General features: G+C 38.6%; 1 protein-coding gene across 1 annotated transcript in view; it reads left to right on the top strand.

Annotated features, from left to right (window-relative positions):
• Positions 1-19,708, top strand: part of LOC121841689 — a 21,566-nt gene extending 1,858 nt beyond the window's left edge. Inside the window, exons 2-6 of the mRNA XM_042311626.1 lie at positions 2,455-2,565; positions 4,273-4,315; positions 9,135-9,208; positions 14,291-14,340; positions 19,338-19,708. Coding sequence (XP_042167560.1) covers positions 2,455-2,565; positions 4,273-4,315; positions 9,135-9,208; positions 14,291-14,340; positions 19,338-19,607 — 548 coding nt within the window. The 3' untranslated portion in view covers positions 19,608-19,708. The remainder of the gene's footprint in view (positions 1-2,454; positions 2,566-4,272; positions 4,316-9,134; positions 9,209-14,290; positions 14,341-19,337) is intronic.
• The last annotated feature ends 834 nt before the right edge of the window (positions 19,709-20,542 follow it).

Genomic DNA, 20,542 nt, shown 5'->3' with positions numbered 1-20,542 from the left:
CTGGAACAGCAGCACGGCCAGGTGGACTGGGGACAGCAAGGAGTCATCATGCCAGGTAGTCCTGAGGCAGAACAGTTGAAACTGGAACAGCAGCACGGCCAGGTGGTCTGGGGACAGCAAGGAGTCATCATGCCAGGTAGTCCTGAGGCAGAACAGTTGAAACTGGAGCAGCAGCACGGCCAGGTGGACTGGGGACAGCAAGGAGTCATCATGCCAGGTAGTCCTGAGGCAGAACAGTTGAAACTGGAGCAGCAGCTGCATTTATCTTAAATGGCAGAACTATTTTTAGATAGAAAGATGAGAAGAGGTTTTATCAACCATCTGAATAGACCTGGAGCGTCTTTTTCAAACGAAAGCCCCCCCGAAATATACTTCATCCACTGTCCAGAAAAGTGGATTGGCAGTAGTTCATGTATATAGTCTCACGTATATATTTCGTTATAATATCTCAGAAAAACTGTAATACAAAACAAATGTTATATTGTTGTCTACATTCAACAGGTAAGGTTCATCTACACTACCCGGTCAAAAGTTTGGGGTCACTTAGAAATGTCCTTGTTTTTGAAAGAAAAGCACTTTTTTTTTGTCCATTAAAATAACATCAAATTAATCAGAAATACAGTGTAGACATTGTTAATGTTGTAAATGACTATTGTAGCTGGAAACAGCAGATATTTAATGGAATATCTACATAGGCGTACAGAGGCCCATTATCAGCAACCATCACTCCTGTGTTCCAATGACACGTTGTGTTATCTAATATAAAGTTAATCATTTTTAAAAGGCAGTCAACCTCTTCACTGTCTTCAACAGTTTAGGGGCGACTCCGGGATGCTGGCCTTCTAGGCACAGTTCCTCTGTCCAGTGTCTGTGTTCTGTTGCTCATCTTGATCTTTTCTTTTTATTGGCCAGTCTGAGATATGGCTTTTTCTTTGCAACTCTGCCTAGAAGGCCAGCATCCCAGAGTCGCCTCTTCACTGTTGACGTTGAGACTGGGGTTTAGCGGGTTATACTAATTTTGGGGTCTGTACACTCCCCTTAATAGTTACTATAGACACACATCAAAAGTTTAAATTCCATTTTTGTTTGTCCATTCCGTGAGACATTAAAGTTGTGTAGATGTAATGTCCATAACGCTGTAGTCACAACAAAGTTTATTGCAATAGCAGAACTTTCATCTAGAAGTTTAAAAGGATAACAGCAGAATGAGATGCGTGTTTAAAACAATAAACCCTCTACTTGTCCAGACTGACTTTGTCCAGACTGACTTTGTCCAGACTGACTTTGTACAGACTGACTTTGTCCAGACTGACTTTGTCCAGACCGGGTGGATCCATCTCTGACTCATAACTAACTCCGTTCTCTCTGGTTTTTGTTTTATAGACTGTACCTGGGGCATAATATCTCTGACCCTTAACTAACTCCGTTCTCTCTGTTTTTTGTTTTATAGACTGTACCTGGGGCATAATATCTCTGACCCTTAACTAACTCCGTTCTCTCTGTTGTTTGTTTTAAAGACTGTACCTGGGGCATAATATCTCTGACCCTTTACTAACTCCATTCTCTCTGTTTTTTGTTTTATAGACTGTACCTGGGGCATAATATCTCTGACCCTTTACTAACTCCGTTCTCTCTGTTTTTTGTTTTATAGACTGTACCTGGGGCATAATATCTCTGACCCTTAACTAACTCCGTTCTCTCTGTTTTTTGTTTTATAGACTGTACCTGGGGCATAATATCTCTGACCCTTAACTAACTCCGTTCTCTCTGTTGTTTGTTTTATAGACTGTACCTGGGGCATAATATCTCTGACCCTTAACTAACTCCGTTCTCTCTGTTTTTTGTTTTAAAGACTGTACCTGGGGCATAATATCTCTGACCCTTTACTAACTCCGTTCTCTCTGTTTTTTGTTTTATAGACTGTACCTGGGGCATAATATCTCTGACCCTTTACTAACTCCGTTCTCTCTGTTTTTTGTTTTATAGACTGTACCTGGGGCATAATATCTCTGACCCTTAACTAACTCCATTCTCTCTGTTTTTTGTTTTATAGACTGTACCTGGGGCATAATATCTCTGACCCTTAACTAACTCCGTTCTCTCTGTTTTTTGTTTTATAGACTGTACCTGGGGCATAATATCTCTGACCCTTAACTAACTCCATTCTCTCTGTTTTTTGTTTTATAGACTGTACCTGGGGCATAATATCTCTGACCCTTAACTAACTCCATTCTCTCTGTTTTTGTTTTATAGACTGTACCTGGGGCATAATATCTCTGACCCTTAACTAACTCCATTCTCTCTGTTTTTTGTTTTAAAGACTGTACCTGGGGCATAATATCTCTGACCCTTTACTAACTCCATTCTCTCTGTTTTTTGTTTTATAGACTGTACCTGGGGCATAATATCTCTGACCCTTTACTAACTCCGTTCTCTCTGTTTTTTGTTTTATAGACTGTACCTGGGGCATAATATCTCTGACTTTAACCTCTTTGCTTCTCTTCATCTCTGTGTGTCTCAATCTCACCTGCTTTCTGAGACACAGGGACACCAGACACAAAGCAGGTAAATTATTGCTTATTGAATAAAATATCTTTCCCTGAGCAATTGTGTTAGTATAAAATAATATATTTTCCGTTTTTTTTGCATAGAATATGGCTCAATATCGTATTATTTATATTTTTAGTATGCTTTGCTCATCTTTATCAATAATAGTAACAATGATGGACCTGAATGTGTATTGTATACGTCCACATAAACAATATCATCAGACACCAGGCACAACACACACAGAGCACTGACACAGACACTGTCATTGACACAGAGCACCTCTCTCACATCTCTTACCTCTCTTACCTGTCTTACGTCTCTTGCCTCTCTTACCTCTCTTATGTCTCTTATCAATCTTACCTCTCTAACCTCTCTTACGTCTCTTACCTCTCTAACCTCTCTTACGTCTCTAACCTCTCTTACCTCTCTAACCTCTCTTACGTCTCTAACCTCTCTTACGTCTCTAACCTCTCTTACGTCTCTAACCTCTCTTACCTCTCTAACCTCTCTTACGTCTCTTACCTCTCTTACCTCTCTAACCTCTCTTACGTCTCTAACCTCTCTTACGTCTCTAACCTCTCTTACGTCTCTAACCTCTCTTACGTCTCTAACCTCTCTTACGTCTCTAACCTCTCTTACGTCTCTAACCTCTCTTAAGTCTCTAATCTCTCTTACGTCTCTAACCTCTCATACGTGTCTTATCACTCTTACCTCTCTTATGTCTCTTACCTCTCCGACATCTCTTACCTCTCCGACATCTCTTACCTCTCTAACCTCTCTTACCTCTCCGACGTCTCTTATCTCTCTAACCTCTCTAACCTCTCTTACGTCTCTTATCACTCTTACCTCTCGTATGTCTCTTGCCTCTCCTGCCTCTCTTATGTATCTTACATCTCTAACCTCTCTTACCTCTCTAACCTCTCTTACCTCTCTAACCTCTCGTACGTCTCTTTCCTCTCTTACGTCTCTCACCTCTCTTACGTCTCTCACCTCTCTTACGTCTCTAACCTCTCTTACCTCTCTAACCTCTCTTACGTCTCTAACCTCTCTTATGTCTCTTGCCTCTCTTACCTCTCTAACCTCTCTAACCTCTCTTACGTCTCTAACCTCTCTTATGTCTCTTGCCTCTCTTACCTCTATTACATCTCTTGCCTCTCTTATGTCTCTTACGTCTCTAACCTCTCTTACGTCTCTAACCTCTCTTACCTCTCTTACGTCTCTCACCTCTCTTACGTCTCTCACCTCTCTTACCTCTCGTATGTCTCTCACCTCTCTTACCTCTCGTATGTCTCTTACCTCTCTTACGTCTCTCACCTCTCTTACCTCTCGTATGTCTCTTACCTCTCTTACGTCTCTCACCTCTCTTACCTCTCGTATGTCTCTTACCTCTCTTACGTCTCTCACCTCTCTTACCTCTCGTATGTCTCTTACCTCTCTTACGTCTCTCACCTCTCTTACCTCTCGTATGTCTCTTAGCTCTCTTACGTCTCTCACCTCTCTTACCTCTCGTATGTCTCTTACCTCTCCGACGTCTCTTAGCTCTCTTACGTCTCTGGTGTTTCTTATGTCTCTTACCTGTCTTTCGTTTCTTACGTCTCTTGGATCTCTTGCAGCAACATCTGTCATTCTGTAGGCTATTTTGTTCACCAGCATTGCTTAACTTAACTTTGTCAGTCTCATCGACTCACAGAAAAGTAATTGTCCACCATTTTGTTTTGACAGGCAATGAGGAGTTTCTCCCCCAGCAGCATTATCCAAGAGAGCGGTACGGGTTTATTATCATACTCCAGTAATGTGTTTCACCTACCGTTGTGTGTGTGTGTGTGTGTGTGTGTGTGTGTGTGTGTGTGTGTGTGTGTGTGTGTCATGTCTTTTTTAAATATGTGTGTGTGTGTGTGTGTGTGTGTGTGTGTGTGTGTGTGTGTGTCATGTCTTTTTTAAATATGTGTGTGTGTGTGTGTGTCTTATGTCTTTTCTAAAATGTGTGTGTGTGTGTGTGTGTGTGTGTGTGTGTGTGTGTGTGTGTGTGTGTGTGTGTGTGTGTGTGTGTGTGTGTGTCATGTCTTTTTTTTAAATATGTGTGTGTGTGTGTGTGTGTGTGTGTCTTATGTCTTTTCTATGTGTGTGTGTGTGTGTGTGTGTGTGTGTGTGTGTGTGTGTGTGTGTGTGTGTGTGTGTGTGTGTGTGTGTGTGTGTGTGTGTGTGTGTGTGTGTGTGTGTGTGTGTGTGTGTGTGTGTGTGTGTGTGTCTTATGTCTTTTCTAAAATGTGTGTGTGTGTGTGTGTCTTTTCTAAAATGTGTGTGTGTGTGTGTGTGTGTGTGTGTGTGTGTGTGTGTGTGTGTGTGTGTGTGTGTGTGTGTGTGTGTGTGTGTGTGTGGACAGTACATGTCTAGTCAGTGATCTGACATGAATCGCTCATCTCAAATGTACAGAATCAGAAAGTATTCAGACTCCTTGACGTTTTCAACATTTTGTTACTTTACAGCCTTATTCTAAAATGTATAAAAAAGTTATTTCCCCTCATCAATCGACCTACAATAATGACAAAGCAAAACAAAACAGGTTTTTATAATTTTTTTCAAATTCATAATAAAATTTAAATAAACATATTTACATTAGTTTTCAGACCCTTTACTATGAGACTAGAAATTGAGCTCAGGTGCATCCTGTTTCCATTGATCACCCTTGAGATGTTTCTACAACTTGATTGGAGTCCACCTGTGGTGATTTCAAATGACTGGACATGATTATAATTTTTATTTATTTATTTATTTTGCTCCTTTGCACCCCATTATTTTTATTTCTACTTTGCACATTCTTCCATTGCAAAACTACCATTCCAGTGTTTTACTTGCTATATTGTATTTACTTTGCCACCATGGCCTTTTTTGCCTTTACCTCCCTTCTCACCTCATTTGCTCACATTGTATATAGACTTGTTTATACTGTATTATTGACTGTATGTTTGTTTTACTCCATGTGTAACTCTGTGTCGTTGTATCTGTTGAACTGCTTTGCTTTATCTTGGCCAGGTCGCAATTGTAAATGAGAACTTGTTCTCAACTTGCCTACCTGGTTAAATAAAGGTAAAATAAATAAATAAATAAAAATTTGGAAAGGCACATACCTGTCTCTGACAGTGTATGTCAGAGTTAAACCAAACCACTAGGCCCAAGGAATTGTCTGTAGAGCACCGAGACAGGATTGTGTCGAGGCACAGATCTGGAGAAGGGTACCAAAACATTTATGCAGCATTGAAGGTCCCCACAACACAGTGGTCTCCATCAGTCTTCAATGGAAGAAGTTTGGAATCACCAAGACTCTTCCTAAAGCTGGCCGCCAGGCCAAACTGAGCAATCGGGGGAGAAGGGCCTTGGTCAGGGAGGTGACCAAGAACCTGATGGTCACTCTGACAGAGGTTCAGAGTTCCTCTGTGGAGATGGGAGAACCTTCCAGAAGGACAACCATCTCTGCAATCGATCAGGCCTTTATGGTAGAGAGGCCAGACGGAAGCCACTCCTCAGTAAAAGGCACATGACAGCCTGCTTGGAGTTTGCCAAAGGGCACCTAAAGACTCTCAGGCCATGAGAAAAAAGATTATCTGGTTTGATGAAACCAAGATTGAAGTCTTTGGCCTGAATGCCAAACGTCATTTCTGGAGGAAACCTGGCACCATCCCAACGGTGAAGCATGGTGGTGGCAGCATCATGCTGTGGGGATGTTTTTCAGCGGCAGGGACTGGGAGACTAGTCAGGATCGAGGCAAAGATGAACGGAGCAAAGTACAGAGAGATCCTTGATGAAAACCTGCTCCAGAGCACTCAGGACCTCAGACTGGGGCGAAGGTTCACCTTCCAGCAGGACAACGATCCTAAGCACACAGCCAAGACAACGCAGGAGTGGCTTCGGGACGAGTCTCTGAATGTCCATGAGTGGCGCAGCTAAAAAATGGAAACCTCTTTTTACTTTGACATTTTGGGTTATTGTGTATAGATTGATGAGGGAAAAAGCAGCTTAACAAAATGTGAAAAAGTCAAGGGGTCTGAATACTTTCCAAATGCCCTGTATATCTGGCACCCGAACAAATGTATTTTATGGTAGACACACAGATGTGATTTGTAAATTTGAGTAATTTAGCAGAAACTCTTATCCAGAGACACTTACAGTTAGTGCCTTCATATTCAGATAGTAGCCATAGTAAGTACATTTTTCCTCAATGAAGTTGCAGAGTCAGAGCTAGTATGAAAAGACCAGCCCCAGTTTTTTTGTGATGTATGTGATGTATATTGATGTATATTGATGTATATTGATGTATGTGAGGTATATTGATGTATGTGATGTATGTGATGTATATTGATGTATATTGATGTATATTGATGTATGTGATGTATGTGATGTATGTGATGTATATTGTGATGTATATTGATGTATGTGATGTATATTGATGTATATTGATGTATGTGATGTATATTGATGTATATTGATGTATATTGATGTATATTGATGTATGTGATGTATGTGATGTATGTGATGTATATTGATGTATGTGATGTATATTGATGTATATTGATGTATGTGATGTATGTGATGTATATTGATGTATGTGATGTATGTGATGTATATTGATGTATATTGATGTATATTGATGTATGTGATGTATATTGATGTATATTGATGTATGTGATGTATATTGATGTATATTGATGTATGTGATGTATGTGATGTATATTGATGTATATTGATGTATATTGATGTATATTGATGTATGTGATGTATGTGATGTATATTGATGTATAGTGATGTATATTGATGTATGTGATGTATATTGATGTATATTGATGTATGTGATGTATATTGATGTATGTGATGTATGTGATGTATATTGATGTATGTGATGTATATTGATGTATGTGATGTATATTGATGTATGTGATGTATATTGATGTATATTGATGTATGTGATGTATATTGATGTATATTGATGTATGTGATGTATGTGATGTATGTGATGTATATTGATGTATATTGATGTATGTGATGTATATTGATGTATATTGATGTATGTGATGTATATTGATGTATATTGATGTATATTGATGTATGTGATGTATGTGATGTATGTGATGTATATTGATGTATGTGATGTATGTGATGTATATTGATGTATATTGATGTATGTGATGTATATTGATGTATATTGATGTATATTGATGTATATTGATGTGTATTGATGTATGTGATGTATATTGATGTATATTGATGTATATTGATGCATGTGATGTATATTGATGTATATTGATGTATATTGATGTATATTGATGTATATTGATGTATATTGATGTATGTGATGTATGTGATGTATATTGATGTATATTGATGTATATTGATGTATGTGATGTATATTGATGTATATTGATGTATGTGATGTATATTGATGTATATTGATGTATATTGATGTGTATTGATGTATGTGATGTATATTGATGTATATTGACGTATATTGATGTATATTGATGTATATTGATGTGTATTGATGTATGTGATGTATATTGATGTATATTGATGCATGTGATGTATATTGATGTATATTGATGTATATTGATGTATATTAATGTATATTGATGTATGTGATGTATATTGATGTATGTGATGTATATTGATGTGTATTGATGTATGTGATGTATATTGATGTATATTGATGCATGTGATGTATATTGATGTATATTGATGTATATTGATGTATATTAATGTATATTGATGTATGTGATGTATATTGATGTATGTGATGTATATTGATGTGTATTGATGCATGTGATGTATATTGATGCATGTGATGTATATTGATGTATGTGATGTATATTGATGTATGTGATGTATATTGATGTGTATTGATGCATGTGATGTATATTGATGTATGTGATGTATGATGATGTGAGGTATATTGATGTATGTGATGTATATTGATGTGTATTGATGCATGTGATGTATATTGATGCATGTGATGTATATTGATGTATGTGATGTATATTGATGTATGTGATGTATATTGATGTGTATTGATGCATGTGATGTATATTGATGCATGTGATGTATATTGATGTATGTGATGTATGTGATGCATGTGATGTATATTGATGTATGTGATGTATTTGATGTATGTGATGTATGTGATGTATATTGATGTGTATTGATGTATGTGATGTATATTGATGTATATTGATGTATATTGATGTATGTGATGTATATTGATGTATGTGATGTATATTGATGTATATTGATGTATATTGATGTATGTGATGTATATTGATGTATGTGATGTATATTGATGTGTATTGATGCATGTGATGTATATTGATGTATGTGATGATGTGAGGTATATTGATGTATGTGATGTATATTGATGTGTATTGATGCATGTGATGTATATTGATGCATGTGATGTATATTGATGTATGTGATGTATGTGATGCATGTGATGTATATTGATGTATATTGATGTATGTGATGTATGTGATGTATGTGATGTATATTGATGTGTATTGATGTATGTGATGTATATTGATGTGTATTGATGTATGTGATAGTGAAATGCAGGAGGAAGAGGAGGAAGAGGAGAATCAGCAGCAGGAGAATCCCATCTACGGAAACATCACTACAGGTGACATCACATCACATAACATAGCATAATATCAATGGAAACAACACTATAGATGACATCACATAACATAATATCTATGGAAACATCACGACAGGTGACATCACATCACATAACATAGCATAATATCAATGGAAACATCACAACAGGTGACATCACATCACATAATATCTATAGAAACATCACTACAGATCACATCACATAATATCTATAGAAACATCACTACAGATCACATCACATAATATCTATAGAAACATCACTACAGATGAAATCACATCACATAATATCTATGGAAACATCACTACAGATGACATCACATAATATCTATGGAAACATCACTACAGATGACATCACATCACATAACATAATATCTATGGAAACATCACTACAGATGACATCACATCACATAATATCTATGGAAACATCACTACAGATGACATCACATCACATAAGATCTTTGGAAACATCACTACAGATGACATCACATCACATAATATCTATGGAGACATCACTACAGATGACATCACATCACATAATATCTATGGAAACATCACTACAGATGACATCACATCACATAACATAATATCTATGGAAACATCACTACAGGTGACATCACATCACATCACATAATATCTACGATAACATCACTACAGGTGACATCTCATAACATAACATAATATCTATGGAAACATCACTACAGATGACATCACATCACATAAAATCTATGGAGACATCACTACAGATGACATCACATAATATCTATAGAAACATCACTACAGATGACATCACATCACATAACATCTATAGAAACATCACTACAGATGACATCACATCACATAATATCTACGATAACATCACTACAGGTGACATCTCATAACATAACATAATATCTATGGAAACACCACTACAGATGACATCACATCACATAATATCTATGGAAACATCACTACAGATGACATCACATCACATAACATAATATCTATGGAAACATCACTACAGATGACATCACATCACATAACATAATATCTATGGAAACATCACTACAGATGACATCACATCACATAACATAATATCTATGGAAACATCACTACAGATGACATCACATCACATAAAATCTAAGGAGACATCACTACAGATGACATCACATAATATCTATAGAAACATCACTACAGATGACATCACATCACATAACATCTATAGAAACATCACTACAGATGACATCACATCACATAACATCTATAGAAACAACACTACAGATGACATCACATCACATAACATAATATCTATGGAAACATCACTACAGATGACATCACATCACATAATATCTATGGAAACATCACTACAGATGACATCACATCACATAAGATCTTTGGAAACATCACTACAGATGACATCACATCACATAATATCTATGGAGACATCACTACAGATGACATCACATCACATAATATCTATGGAAACATCACTACAGATGACATCACATCACATAACATAATATCTATGGAAACATCACTACAGATGACATCACATCACATCACATAATATCTACGATAACATCACTACAGGTGACATCTCATAACATAACATAATATCTATGGAAACATCACTACAGATGACATCACATCACATCACATAATATCTATGGAAACATCACTACAGATGACATCACATCACATAACATAATATCTATGGAAACATCACTACAGATGACATCACATCACATAACATAATATCTATGGAAACATCACTACAGATGACATCACATCGCATAACATAATATCTATGGAAACATCACTACAGATGACATCACATCACATAAAATCTATGGAGACATCACTACAGATGACATCACATAATATCTATAGAAACATCACTACAGATGACATCACATCACATAACATCTATAGAAACATCACTACAGATGACATCACATAACATAACATAATATCTATGGAAACATCACTACAGGTGACATCACATAACATAATATCTATGGAAACATCACTACAGATGACATCACATCACATCACATAATATCTATGGAAACATCACTACAGATGACATCACATCACATAATATCTATGGAAACATCACTACAGATGACATCACATCACATAATATCTATGGAAACATCACTACAGATGACATCACATCACATCACATAATATCTATGGAAACATCACTACAGATGACATCACATCACATAACATAATATCTATGGAAACATCACTACATGCAAAGGGCACCATGCCCATAGTGGGCACAGGGGCACGTGTCTTCTCACATTTGTCCTTTAAAAAATACAGTGCCTTGCGAAAGTATTCGGCCCCCTTGAACTTTGCGACCTTTTGCCACATTTCAGGCTTCAAACATAAAGATATAAAATGGTATTTTTTTGTGAAGAATCAACAAGTGGGACACAATCATGAAGTGGAACGACATTTATTGGATATTTCAAACTTTTTTAACAAATCAAAAACTGAAAAATTGGGCGTGCAAAATTATATCTAATATCAAGCTAATATTTAGTTTCTTCGGCTAAACAATTCTAGCTTCGCTCTTCCAGCTTTTCCCGTGCGCAATAGGCTATGGGCTACGGACGCAAGCCTCTCCGCTATTCCTCTTTTCGTGAAATCCAAGGAAAAACTATAGTCTACAAAAACTATAGTCTACAAACACTACAGGACATTAATGTTGTATACATTTTTATACTCGGCCTCATAGGCTTTTCGTTGAGAGAAGCATGCTTGCTCTGGCTAATTGCTGAATGTAAAATAGACATAGGCCAAATGAACTGTTTGGGAAAGTTGCAAAGAGATAGTTTGTCATTTATTATCTATTTCACTTGCTTTGGTAATGTAAACATATGTTCCCCATGCCAATAAAGCCCCTTAACTTGAATTGAAATGTAAATTGAATTGAGTGCATAGTTGGACTGATTATTAAATGGTTGCACATGACAGACAGGGATGAACACAGTGAACAAAATAATATCCAAACGAAGTGACAGCCGAAATCACTTAAAAAAGCACTTGCGCAACTGTAGACCGTTTGTTCTTTAGTTAAATAAAGGTTAAATAAATGTTTTATTTTTTATTTAACGAGGCAAGAAATAACATGATTTAAAAGATGCGCAGGTCAAACTGCGTTTGTTGTTTATTTTCTACATTTAATTGAAATACGAGCGTCTATATTCTATTTAGCGTTAGACTACACGCAACCTACATTGAAGTAGTATTTACAGTTGTCACTATGAAAATGAACAAACGCAGAAGCACTATATAACATGAGTATACAGCGTGCAGTAGGATGCAGTCACTATCTTTTAATATGAGTATACAGCGTGCAGTAGGATGCAGTCACCATATTATAACATGAGTATACAGCGTGCAGTAGGATGCAGTCACCATCTTTTAATATGAGTATACAGCGTGCAGTAGGATGCAGTCACCATATTATAACATGAGTATACAGCGTGCAGTAGGATGCAGTCACCATATTATAACATGAGTATACAGCGTGCAGTAGGATGCAGTCACCATATTATAACATGAGTATACAGCGTGCAGTAGGATGCAGTCACCATATTATAACATGAGTATACAGCGTGCAGTAGGATGCAGTCACCATATTATAACATGAGTATACAGCGTGCAGTAGGATGCGGTCACCATATTATAACATGAGTATACAGCGTGCAGTAGGATGCAGTCACCATCTTTTAACATGAGTATACAGCGTGCAGTAGGATGCGGTCACCATCTTTTTAACACGAATATGTAGGATGGCGTTGATCAGTTGATTGACCCGTGCAGGCTACTGTTGAACGATACACTTCCCTCCAGTGTGGATGTTCGCCAACGTTTAACGTTTTATAGTTCTGTGTAATTTATCGTTATAGTTATTGGCTTTGGTGTGGACGGCCCTCAACGCTCAAATTAGTAAATGCTTCTTGCGGATAACAGGAATATGGTCTGAACACAGCAGTGGTTCTCAGCCGCGGGGTTGATTTGATGGAAATGACGATTGCAACAATGATAGCCTTCTAACAAGGGATTTAATATTCTATGCTATTTAGTTTGATTTATAATTTTAGATGTGGAGGTACATGTTTTGTTTTTTCCAAATACTCTGGGAGGCCCAGGTAAAACATATTTTCCCCGGGGGAGAATGACAACTGTTTTCATTTCAGAAGTCGGATTACCTCCAGGTATCCCTCAATGTAAATAACCATCACTCCCTAATGACACAACATTAACATCGGTCAATTTAGGTTTTTACATCAACAAATAACCTTCAATTCATTGCATCTTCAGCTCTTATCAAAATGAAAATTAGCAAATGAAAACATTTACCCAATTACAATTTCTTTTTTAAATGATATTTCTCAAAAACGTTTGGATTATTTTGTTCCATAAAATAATCTGTACTATTCTCCCCCCCTCCCCCCTCGAAATAACTGCTCTTCCCCCGCGACCCTGACTTTGAATACCACTGCTCTAAGGTTGTATCATCTCACATTTCTTTACATGGATTTTGACCCAATTTTTTTTTACATGTAAAACTTACAAAAATGTAAAAATGTAGCCAGTTTATATTTAAAGCAAGTTTCTATCAATTCTAACCTTCACGACGAAACGCGTACAGTTTAATTTACAGTTGTAAGTAACAGCGCTATAAATATAACAGTCTCGTAGCTGAACGATAAGAATAACGTTTTTTTTTTACAAGTATAGCTATCTTACTGCCTACTAACTGATGCAATAGAATTAGACAGAATAACATGTGTGTTTTGTTTGCGAACGCTATCTGACAGATAGTATCTGTAAATACCTCTGTAAAGTTCATCAGCGTGTCATTATTTTTCTTACGCCAACAACACAGTGACATCGAATACTAACTATACTATATACCCTGAACTTGTGTACATCAAGCTTCAGTTTTTCCATTTAGATATGATCATGATTGTGTTCTAGTTTCCTGAGTTAAATGGAAACGTGTGTTTATGACTAAATCGTGTGTGTGTGTGTGTGTGTGTGTGTGTGTGTGTGTGTGTGTGTGTGTGTGTGTGTGTGTTCTGTGAAGACCTGTGCTATGAACCCATGACCAAGCAACGCTCCAGAGACGACAGAAAGGTACGTACATCGGGCCAAAATGATTCGTGTACATTATTGTTCACATACAACTGTCATTAACATAATATTTGCTTTTAGAATTATTTGGTTTTAAACTGTACTGTGTAAATTAGAACAAAAAAAAATATGTAGATAAATATATTTATATATATATAGGACATAGTTTGATTTACTTTAATTAACTGCCAATGCCACGTAAAACAAAATGTGAATGACGAACCATCATCTCATCTCATAATGGTCATAACTGAAAACGACGGTCTGCTGTATTTATATTTATATATATTTTTCCACCCTGAGAGGAAATGAACTACGCCTATACTCAGTATTCATGCTAATAACAACATGTCGAAATAGGCGTATATATATTGCAGTTATATCGCTTAGACCACAAGTCGCTTAGACCACACAGCTTATAGTAAGCTATATTACAAATAGCACCATATTCCTTTTATAGTTCACCACTTCTGACCAAAAGTAGTGCACTATATAGGGAATAGGGTGCCATAGGGCTCTGGTCTAAAGTAATGCACTAAATAGGGAATAGGGCTCTGGTCTAAAGTAGTGCACTATATAGGGAATAGGGTGCCATAGGGCTCTGGTCTAAAGTAGTGCACTATATTGGGAATAAGGTGCCATAGGACTCTGGTCTAAAGTAATGCACTATATAGGGAATAGGGTGCCATAGGGCTCTGGTCTAAAGTAGTGCACTATATATAGGGAATATGGTGCCATAGGACTCTGGTCTAAAGTAGTGCACTATATATAGGGAATAGGGTTCCATAGGGCTCTGGTCTAAAGTAGTGCACTATATTGAATAGTACACCATGTTAACTCAGTCTGTTTCTAAAGTAGTTCACAGTCATCTGCTGTGGTCAAGGCCATCTCTAGTTCTCTACACCACACCGTGTACAACGCAGCCAATATCTGCTTTAAAGGCTATATATAGTAGCATTTTTCTGAATGCATGAGAAGTTACCAAGGACAGGATTCTCTCCGACTTTCAAGTTTCAAACTTTATTTGCCACGCGCACAGGATACAACAGGTGTAACACAGCAGGTTGAAAGTCTTACCTTGAGATCTCTGGTAATAGGATATACTAACAGTGTTCATATATAGTATATTAACAGTGTTCATATATAGTATATTAACAGTGTTCATATATAGTATATTAACAGTGTTCATATATAGTATACTAACAGTGTTCATATATAGTATATTAACAGTGTTCATATATAGTATATTAACAGTGTTCATATATAGTATACTAACAGTGTTAATATATAGTATACTAACAGTGTTCATATATAGTATACTAACAGTGTTCATATATAGTATATTAACAGTGTTAATATATAGTATATTAACAGTGTTCATATATAGTATACTAACAGTGTTCATATATAGTATACTAATAGTGTTCATATATAGTATAATAACAGTGTTCATATATATTATACTAACAGTGTTCATATATAGTATACTAATAGTGTTCATATATAGTATAATAACAGTGTTCATATATAGTATACTAATAGTGTTCATATATAGTATAATAATAGTGTTCATATATAGTATATTAACAGTGTTCATATATAGCATACTAATAGTGTTCATATATAGTATATTAACAGTGTTCATATATAGTATACTAACAGTGTTCATATATATTATACTAACAGTGTTCATATATAGTATACTAATAGTGTTCATATATAGCATACTAATAGTGTTCATATATAGTATACTAACAGTGTTCATATATAGTATACTAACAGTGTTCATATATATTATACTAACAGTGTTCATATATAGTATACTAACAGTGTTAATATATAGTATACTAATAGTGTTCATATATAGTATACTAACAGTGTTCATATATAGTATACTAATAGTGTTCATATATAGTATATTAACAGTGTTCATATATAGTATACTAACAGTGTTCATATATAGTATATTAACAGTGTTCATATATAGTATACTAATAGTGTTCATATATAGTATATTAACAGTGTTCATATATAGTATACTAACAGTGTTCATATATAGTATATTAACAGTGTTCATATATAGTATACTAATAGTGTTCATATATAGTATACTAATAGTGTTCATATATAGTATACTAATAGTGTTCATATATAGTATACTAATAGTGTTCATATATAGTATACTAATAGTGTTCATATATAGTATAATAATAGTGTTCATATATAGTATATTAACATTGTTCATATATAGTATACTAATAGTGTTCATATATAGTATACTAATAGTGTTCATATATAGTATATTAACAGTGTTCATATATAGTATACTAATAGTGTTCATATATAGTATATTAACAGTGTTCATATATAGTATACTAACAGTGTTCATATATAGTATATTAACAGTGTTCATATATAGTATACTAACAGTGTTCATATATAGTATACTAACAGTGTTCATATATAGTATACTAATAGTGTTCATATATAGTATATTAACAGTGTTCATATATAGTATACTAATAGTGTTCATATATAGTATATTAACAGTGTTCATATATAGTATACTAACAGTGTTCATATATAGTATATTAACAGTGTTCATATATAGTATACTAACAGTGTTCATATATAGTATACTAACAGTGTTCATATATAGTATACTAATAGTGTTCATATATAGTATATTAACAGTGTTCATATATAGTATACTAACAGTGTTCATATATAGTATACTAACAGTGTTCATATATAGTATACTAATAGTGTTCATATATAGTATATTAACAGTGTTCATATATAGTATACTAATAGTGTTCATATATAGTATATTAACAGTGTTCATATATAGTATACTAATAGTGTTCATATATAGTATACTAACAGTGTTCATATATAGTATACTAATAGTGTTCATATATAGTATATTAACAGTGTTCATATATAGCATACTAATAGTGTTCATATATAGTATACTAACAGTGTTCATATATAGTATACTAACAGTGTTAATATATAGTATATTAACAGTGTTCATATATAGCATACTAATAGTGTTCATATATAGTATACTAACAGTGTTCATATATAGTATACTAACAGTGTTCATATATAGTATACTAATAGTGTTCATATATAGTATAATAATAGTGTTCATATATAGTATATTAACAGTGTTCATATATAGTATACTAACAGTGTTCATATATAGTATACTAACAGTGTTCATATATAGTATAATAACAGTGTTCATATATAGTATATTAACAATGTTCATATATAGCATACTAATAGTGTTCATATATAGTATACTAACAGTGTTCAGAAATTGGGTAAGATCTCAGTGTTCAGCCCAACCTCCACCTCAGACCCCTCTCCCCCTAGGCCCCCCTCTGTCCAGGCCCCCTTTCCCCAGCCGTTCCCCAGCCCCCTCCCCCAGCCCGTTCCCCAGCCCGTTCCCCAGCCCGTTCCCCAGCCTGTTCCCCAGCCCGTTCCCCAGCCTGTTCCCCAGCCCATTCCCCAGCCTCCTTCCCCCAGACCGTTCCCCAGCCCGTTCCCCAGCCCGTTCCCCAGCCCATTCCCCAGCCTCCCTCCCCCAGCCCGTTCCCCCAGCCCTTCCCCAGCCTCCCTCCCCCAGCCCGTTCCCCAGCCCGTTTCCCGAGCCCGTTCCCCAGCCCATTCCCAGCCTCCCTCCCCCAGACCGTTCCCCAGCCCATTCCCCAGCCTCCCTCCCCCAGCCCGTTCCCCAGCCCGTTCCCCAGCCTCTCTCCCCCAGCCCGTTCCCCAGCCCGTTCCCCAGCCTCCCTCCCCGGCCCGTTCCCCAGCCCGTTCCCCAGCCCGTTCCCCAGCCCATTCCCCAGCCTCCCTCCCCCAGACCGTTCCCCAGCCCATTCCCCAGCCTCCCTCCCCAGCCCGTTCCCCAGCCAGTTCCCCAGCCTCCCTCCCCCAGCCCGTTCCCCAGCCCGTTCCCCAGCCTCCCTCCCCCGGCCCGTTCCCCAGCCCGTTCCCCAGCCCGTTCCCCAGCCCGTTCCCCAGCCTCCCTCCCCCAGACCGTTCCCCAGCCCATTCCACAGCCTCCCTCCCCAGACCGTTCCCCAGCCCGTTCCCCAGCCTCCCTCCCCCAGCCCGTTCACCAGCCCGTTCCCCAGCCCATTCCCCAGCCTCCCTCCCCCAGACCGTTCCCCAGCCCGTTCCCCAGCCTCCCTCCCCCAGACCGTTCCCCAGCCCATTCCCCAGCCTCCCTCCCCCCAGCCCATTCCCCAGCCCGTTCCCCAGCCTCCCTCCCCCAGCCCGTTCCCCAGCCACCCTCCCCAAAGCCTGTTCCCCAGCCCGTTCCCCAGCCCATTCCCCAGCCTCCCTCCCCCGGCCCGTTCCCCAGCCCGTTCCCCAGCCCGTTCCCCAGCCCATTCCCCAGCCTCCCTCCCCCAGACCGTTCCCCAGCCCATTCCCCAGCCTCCCTCCCCCAGCCCGTTCCCCAGCCAGTTCCCCAGCCTCCCTCCCCAGCCCGTTCCCCAGCCCGTTCCCCAGCCTCCCTCCCCCGGCCCGTTCCCCAGCCCGTGCCCCAGCCCGTTCCCCAGCCCGTTCCCCAGCCTCCCTCCCCCAGACCGTTCCCCAGCCCATTCCACAGCCTCCCTCCCCCAGACCGTTCCCCAGCCCGTTCCCCAGCCTCCCTCCCCCAGCCCGTTCACCAGCCCATTCCCCAGCCCATTCCCCAGCCTCCCTCCCCAGACCGTTCCCCAGCCCGTTCCCCAGCCTCCCTCCCCCAGACCGTTCCCCAGCCCATTCCCCAGCCTCCCTCCCCCAGCCCGTTCCCCAGCCCGTTCCCCAGCCTCCCTCCCCAGCCCGTTCCCCAGCCACCCTCCCCAAAGCCTGTTCCCCAGCCCGTTCCCCAGCCCATTCCCCAGCTCCACCAACCCTGACCTGAAATACTCCTTTGTAATAGATAGTCAAAAAAAGGCCAAATACATCATTATTCTACTGTTCCAACTCCTTCTCTTCAGCCTGCGCCCCAGCCCTACCAACCCGACCTGAACTATGCTTCTCTGGACCTGAACATGGGACAGATACCCAAGAAGAGGAAGCGTCGCTACCAGCAGGCCCAGGTTCAGGCCCAGACCGTGCCCGAGACCCAGATGGGTGGGGGTTTCCTGGAAATAGATGCAGAGATGGAGGCCTCCCTCCCCTCACGGAGTAGCAGCCCTCTGGCTTCCAGAAACAGCATCTACCTCAACAGTCTACAGATGGCACTAGAGACAGAGGAGAGGGAATAAAAGAGAGCCAAGGAGATGGGGAGGCAGATGGAGGAGGATAGAGAGTGGGATGGAGACAGGAAGTGGGAGAGGGGGAGAAAGATACAGTAGGTTATGATGGAGGGATGGAGACAGGAAGTGGGAGAGGGGGAGAAAGATACAGTAGGTTATGATGTAGGGATGGAGACAGGAAGTGGGAGAGGGGAGAAAGATACAGTAGGTTATGATGTAGGGATGGAGACAGGAAGTGGGGAGAGGGGGAGAAAGATACAGTAGGTTATGATGTAGGGATGGAGACAGGAAGTGGGGAGAGGGGGAGAAAGATACAGTAGGTTATGATGTAGGGATGGAGACAGGAAGTGGGGAGAGGGGGAGAAAGATACAGTAGGTTATGATGGAGGGATGGAGACAGGAATTGGGGAGAGGGGGAGAAAGATACAGTAGGTTATGATGTAGGGATGGAGATAGAGCTGGAGACGTAGGGTGTGTTCTAAATGTGAGCTCAAGCACTCAATTAGGCAGAGAGAGCGAGAAAGAGAGGGAGAGAGACAAAGAGAATGAGAGAGAGGACTGGTGTTCTTTTAAATATATTTATTATTTAACTAGGCAAGTACAGGTACAGAGACATCATACTGACCTACTTTAACCTCTAGTCAATATGTTAGAATCAGACTTTATAGAGAAAGGGGCTCCCACTGCATAAACTGCATAAATGTATATATTATTATTATTATATATTTTTATTATTACTAGTATTCGTATATACAGTATACAGTGCAGTCGGAAAGTATTCAGACCCCTTGACTTTTTCCACATTTTGTCACGTTACAGCCTTATTCTAAAAGTTTTTTTTTTTTAAATCCCTTCATCAATCTACAAACAATACCCCATAATCACAAAGCAAGTACTGTTTTATTTTAACAGATGTATAAAAAATAAAAATCTAAATATCACAT

This window comes from Oncorhynchus tshawytscha, linkage group LG33 (genome assembly GCF_018296145.1).
Source record: "Oncorhynchus tshawytscha isolate Ot180627B linkage group LG33, Otsh_v2.0, whole genome shotgun sequence".
In the NCBI taxonomy this organism is placed as follows: domain Eukaryota; kingdom Metazoa; phylum Chordata; class Actinopteri; order Salmoniformes; family Salmonidae; genus Oncorhynchus; species Oncorhynchus tshawytscha.
This window is presented reverse-complemented; position numbering and strand designations above follow the sequence as displayed.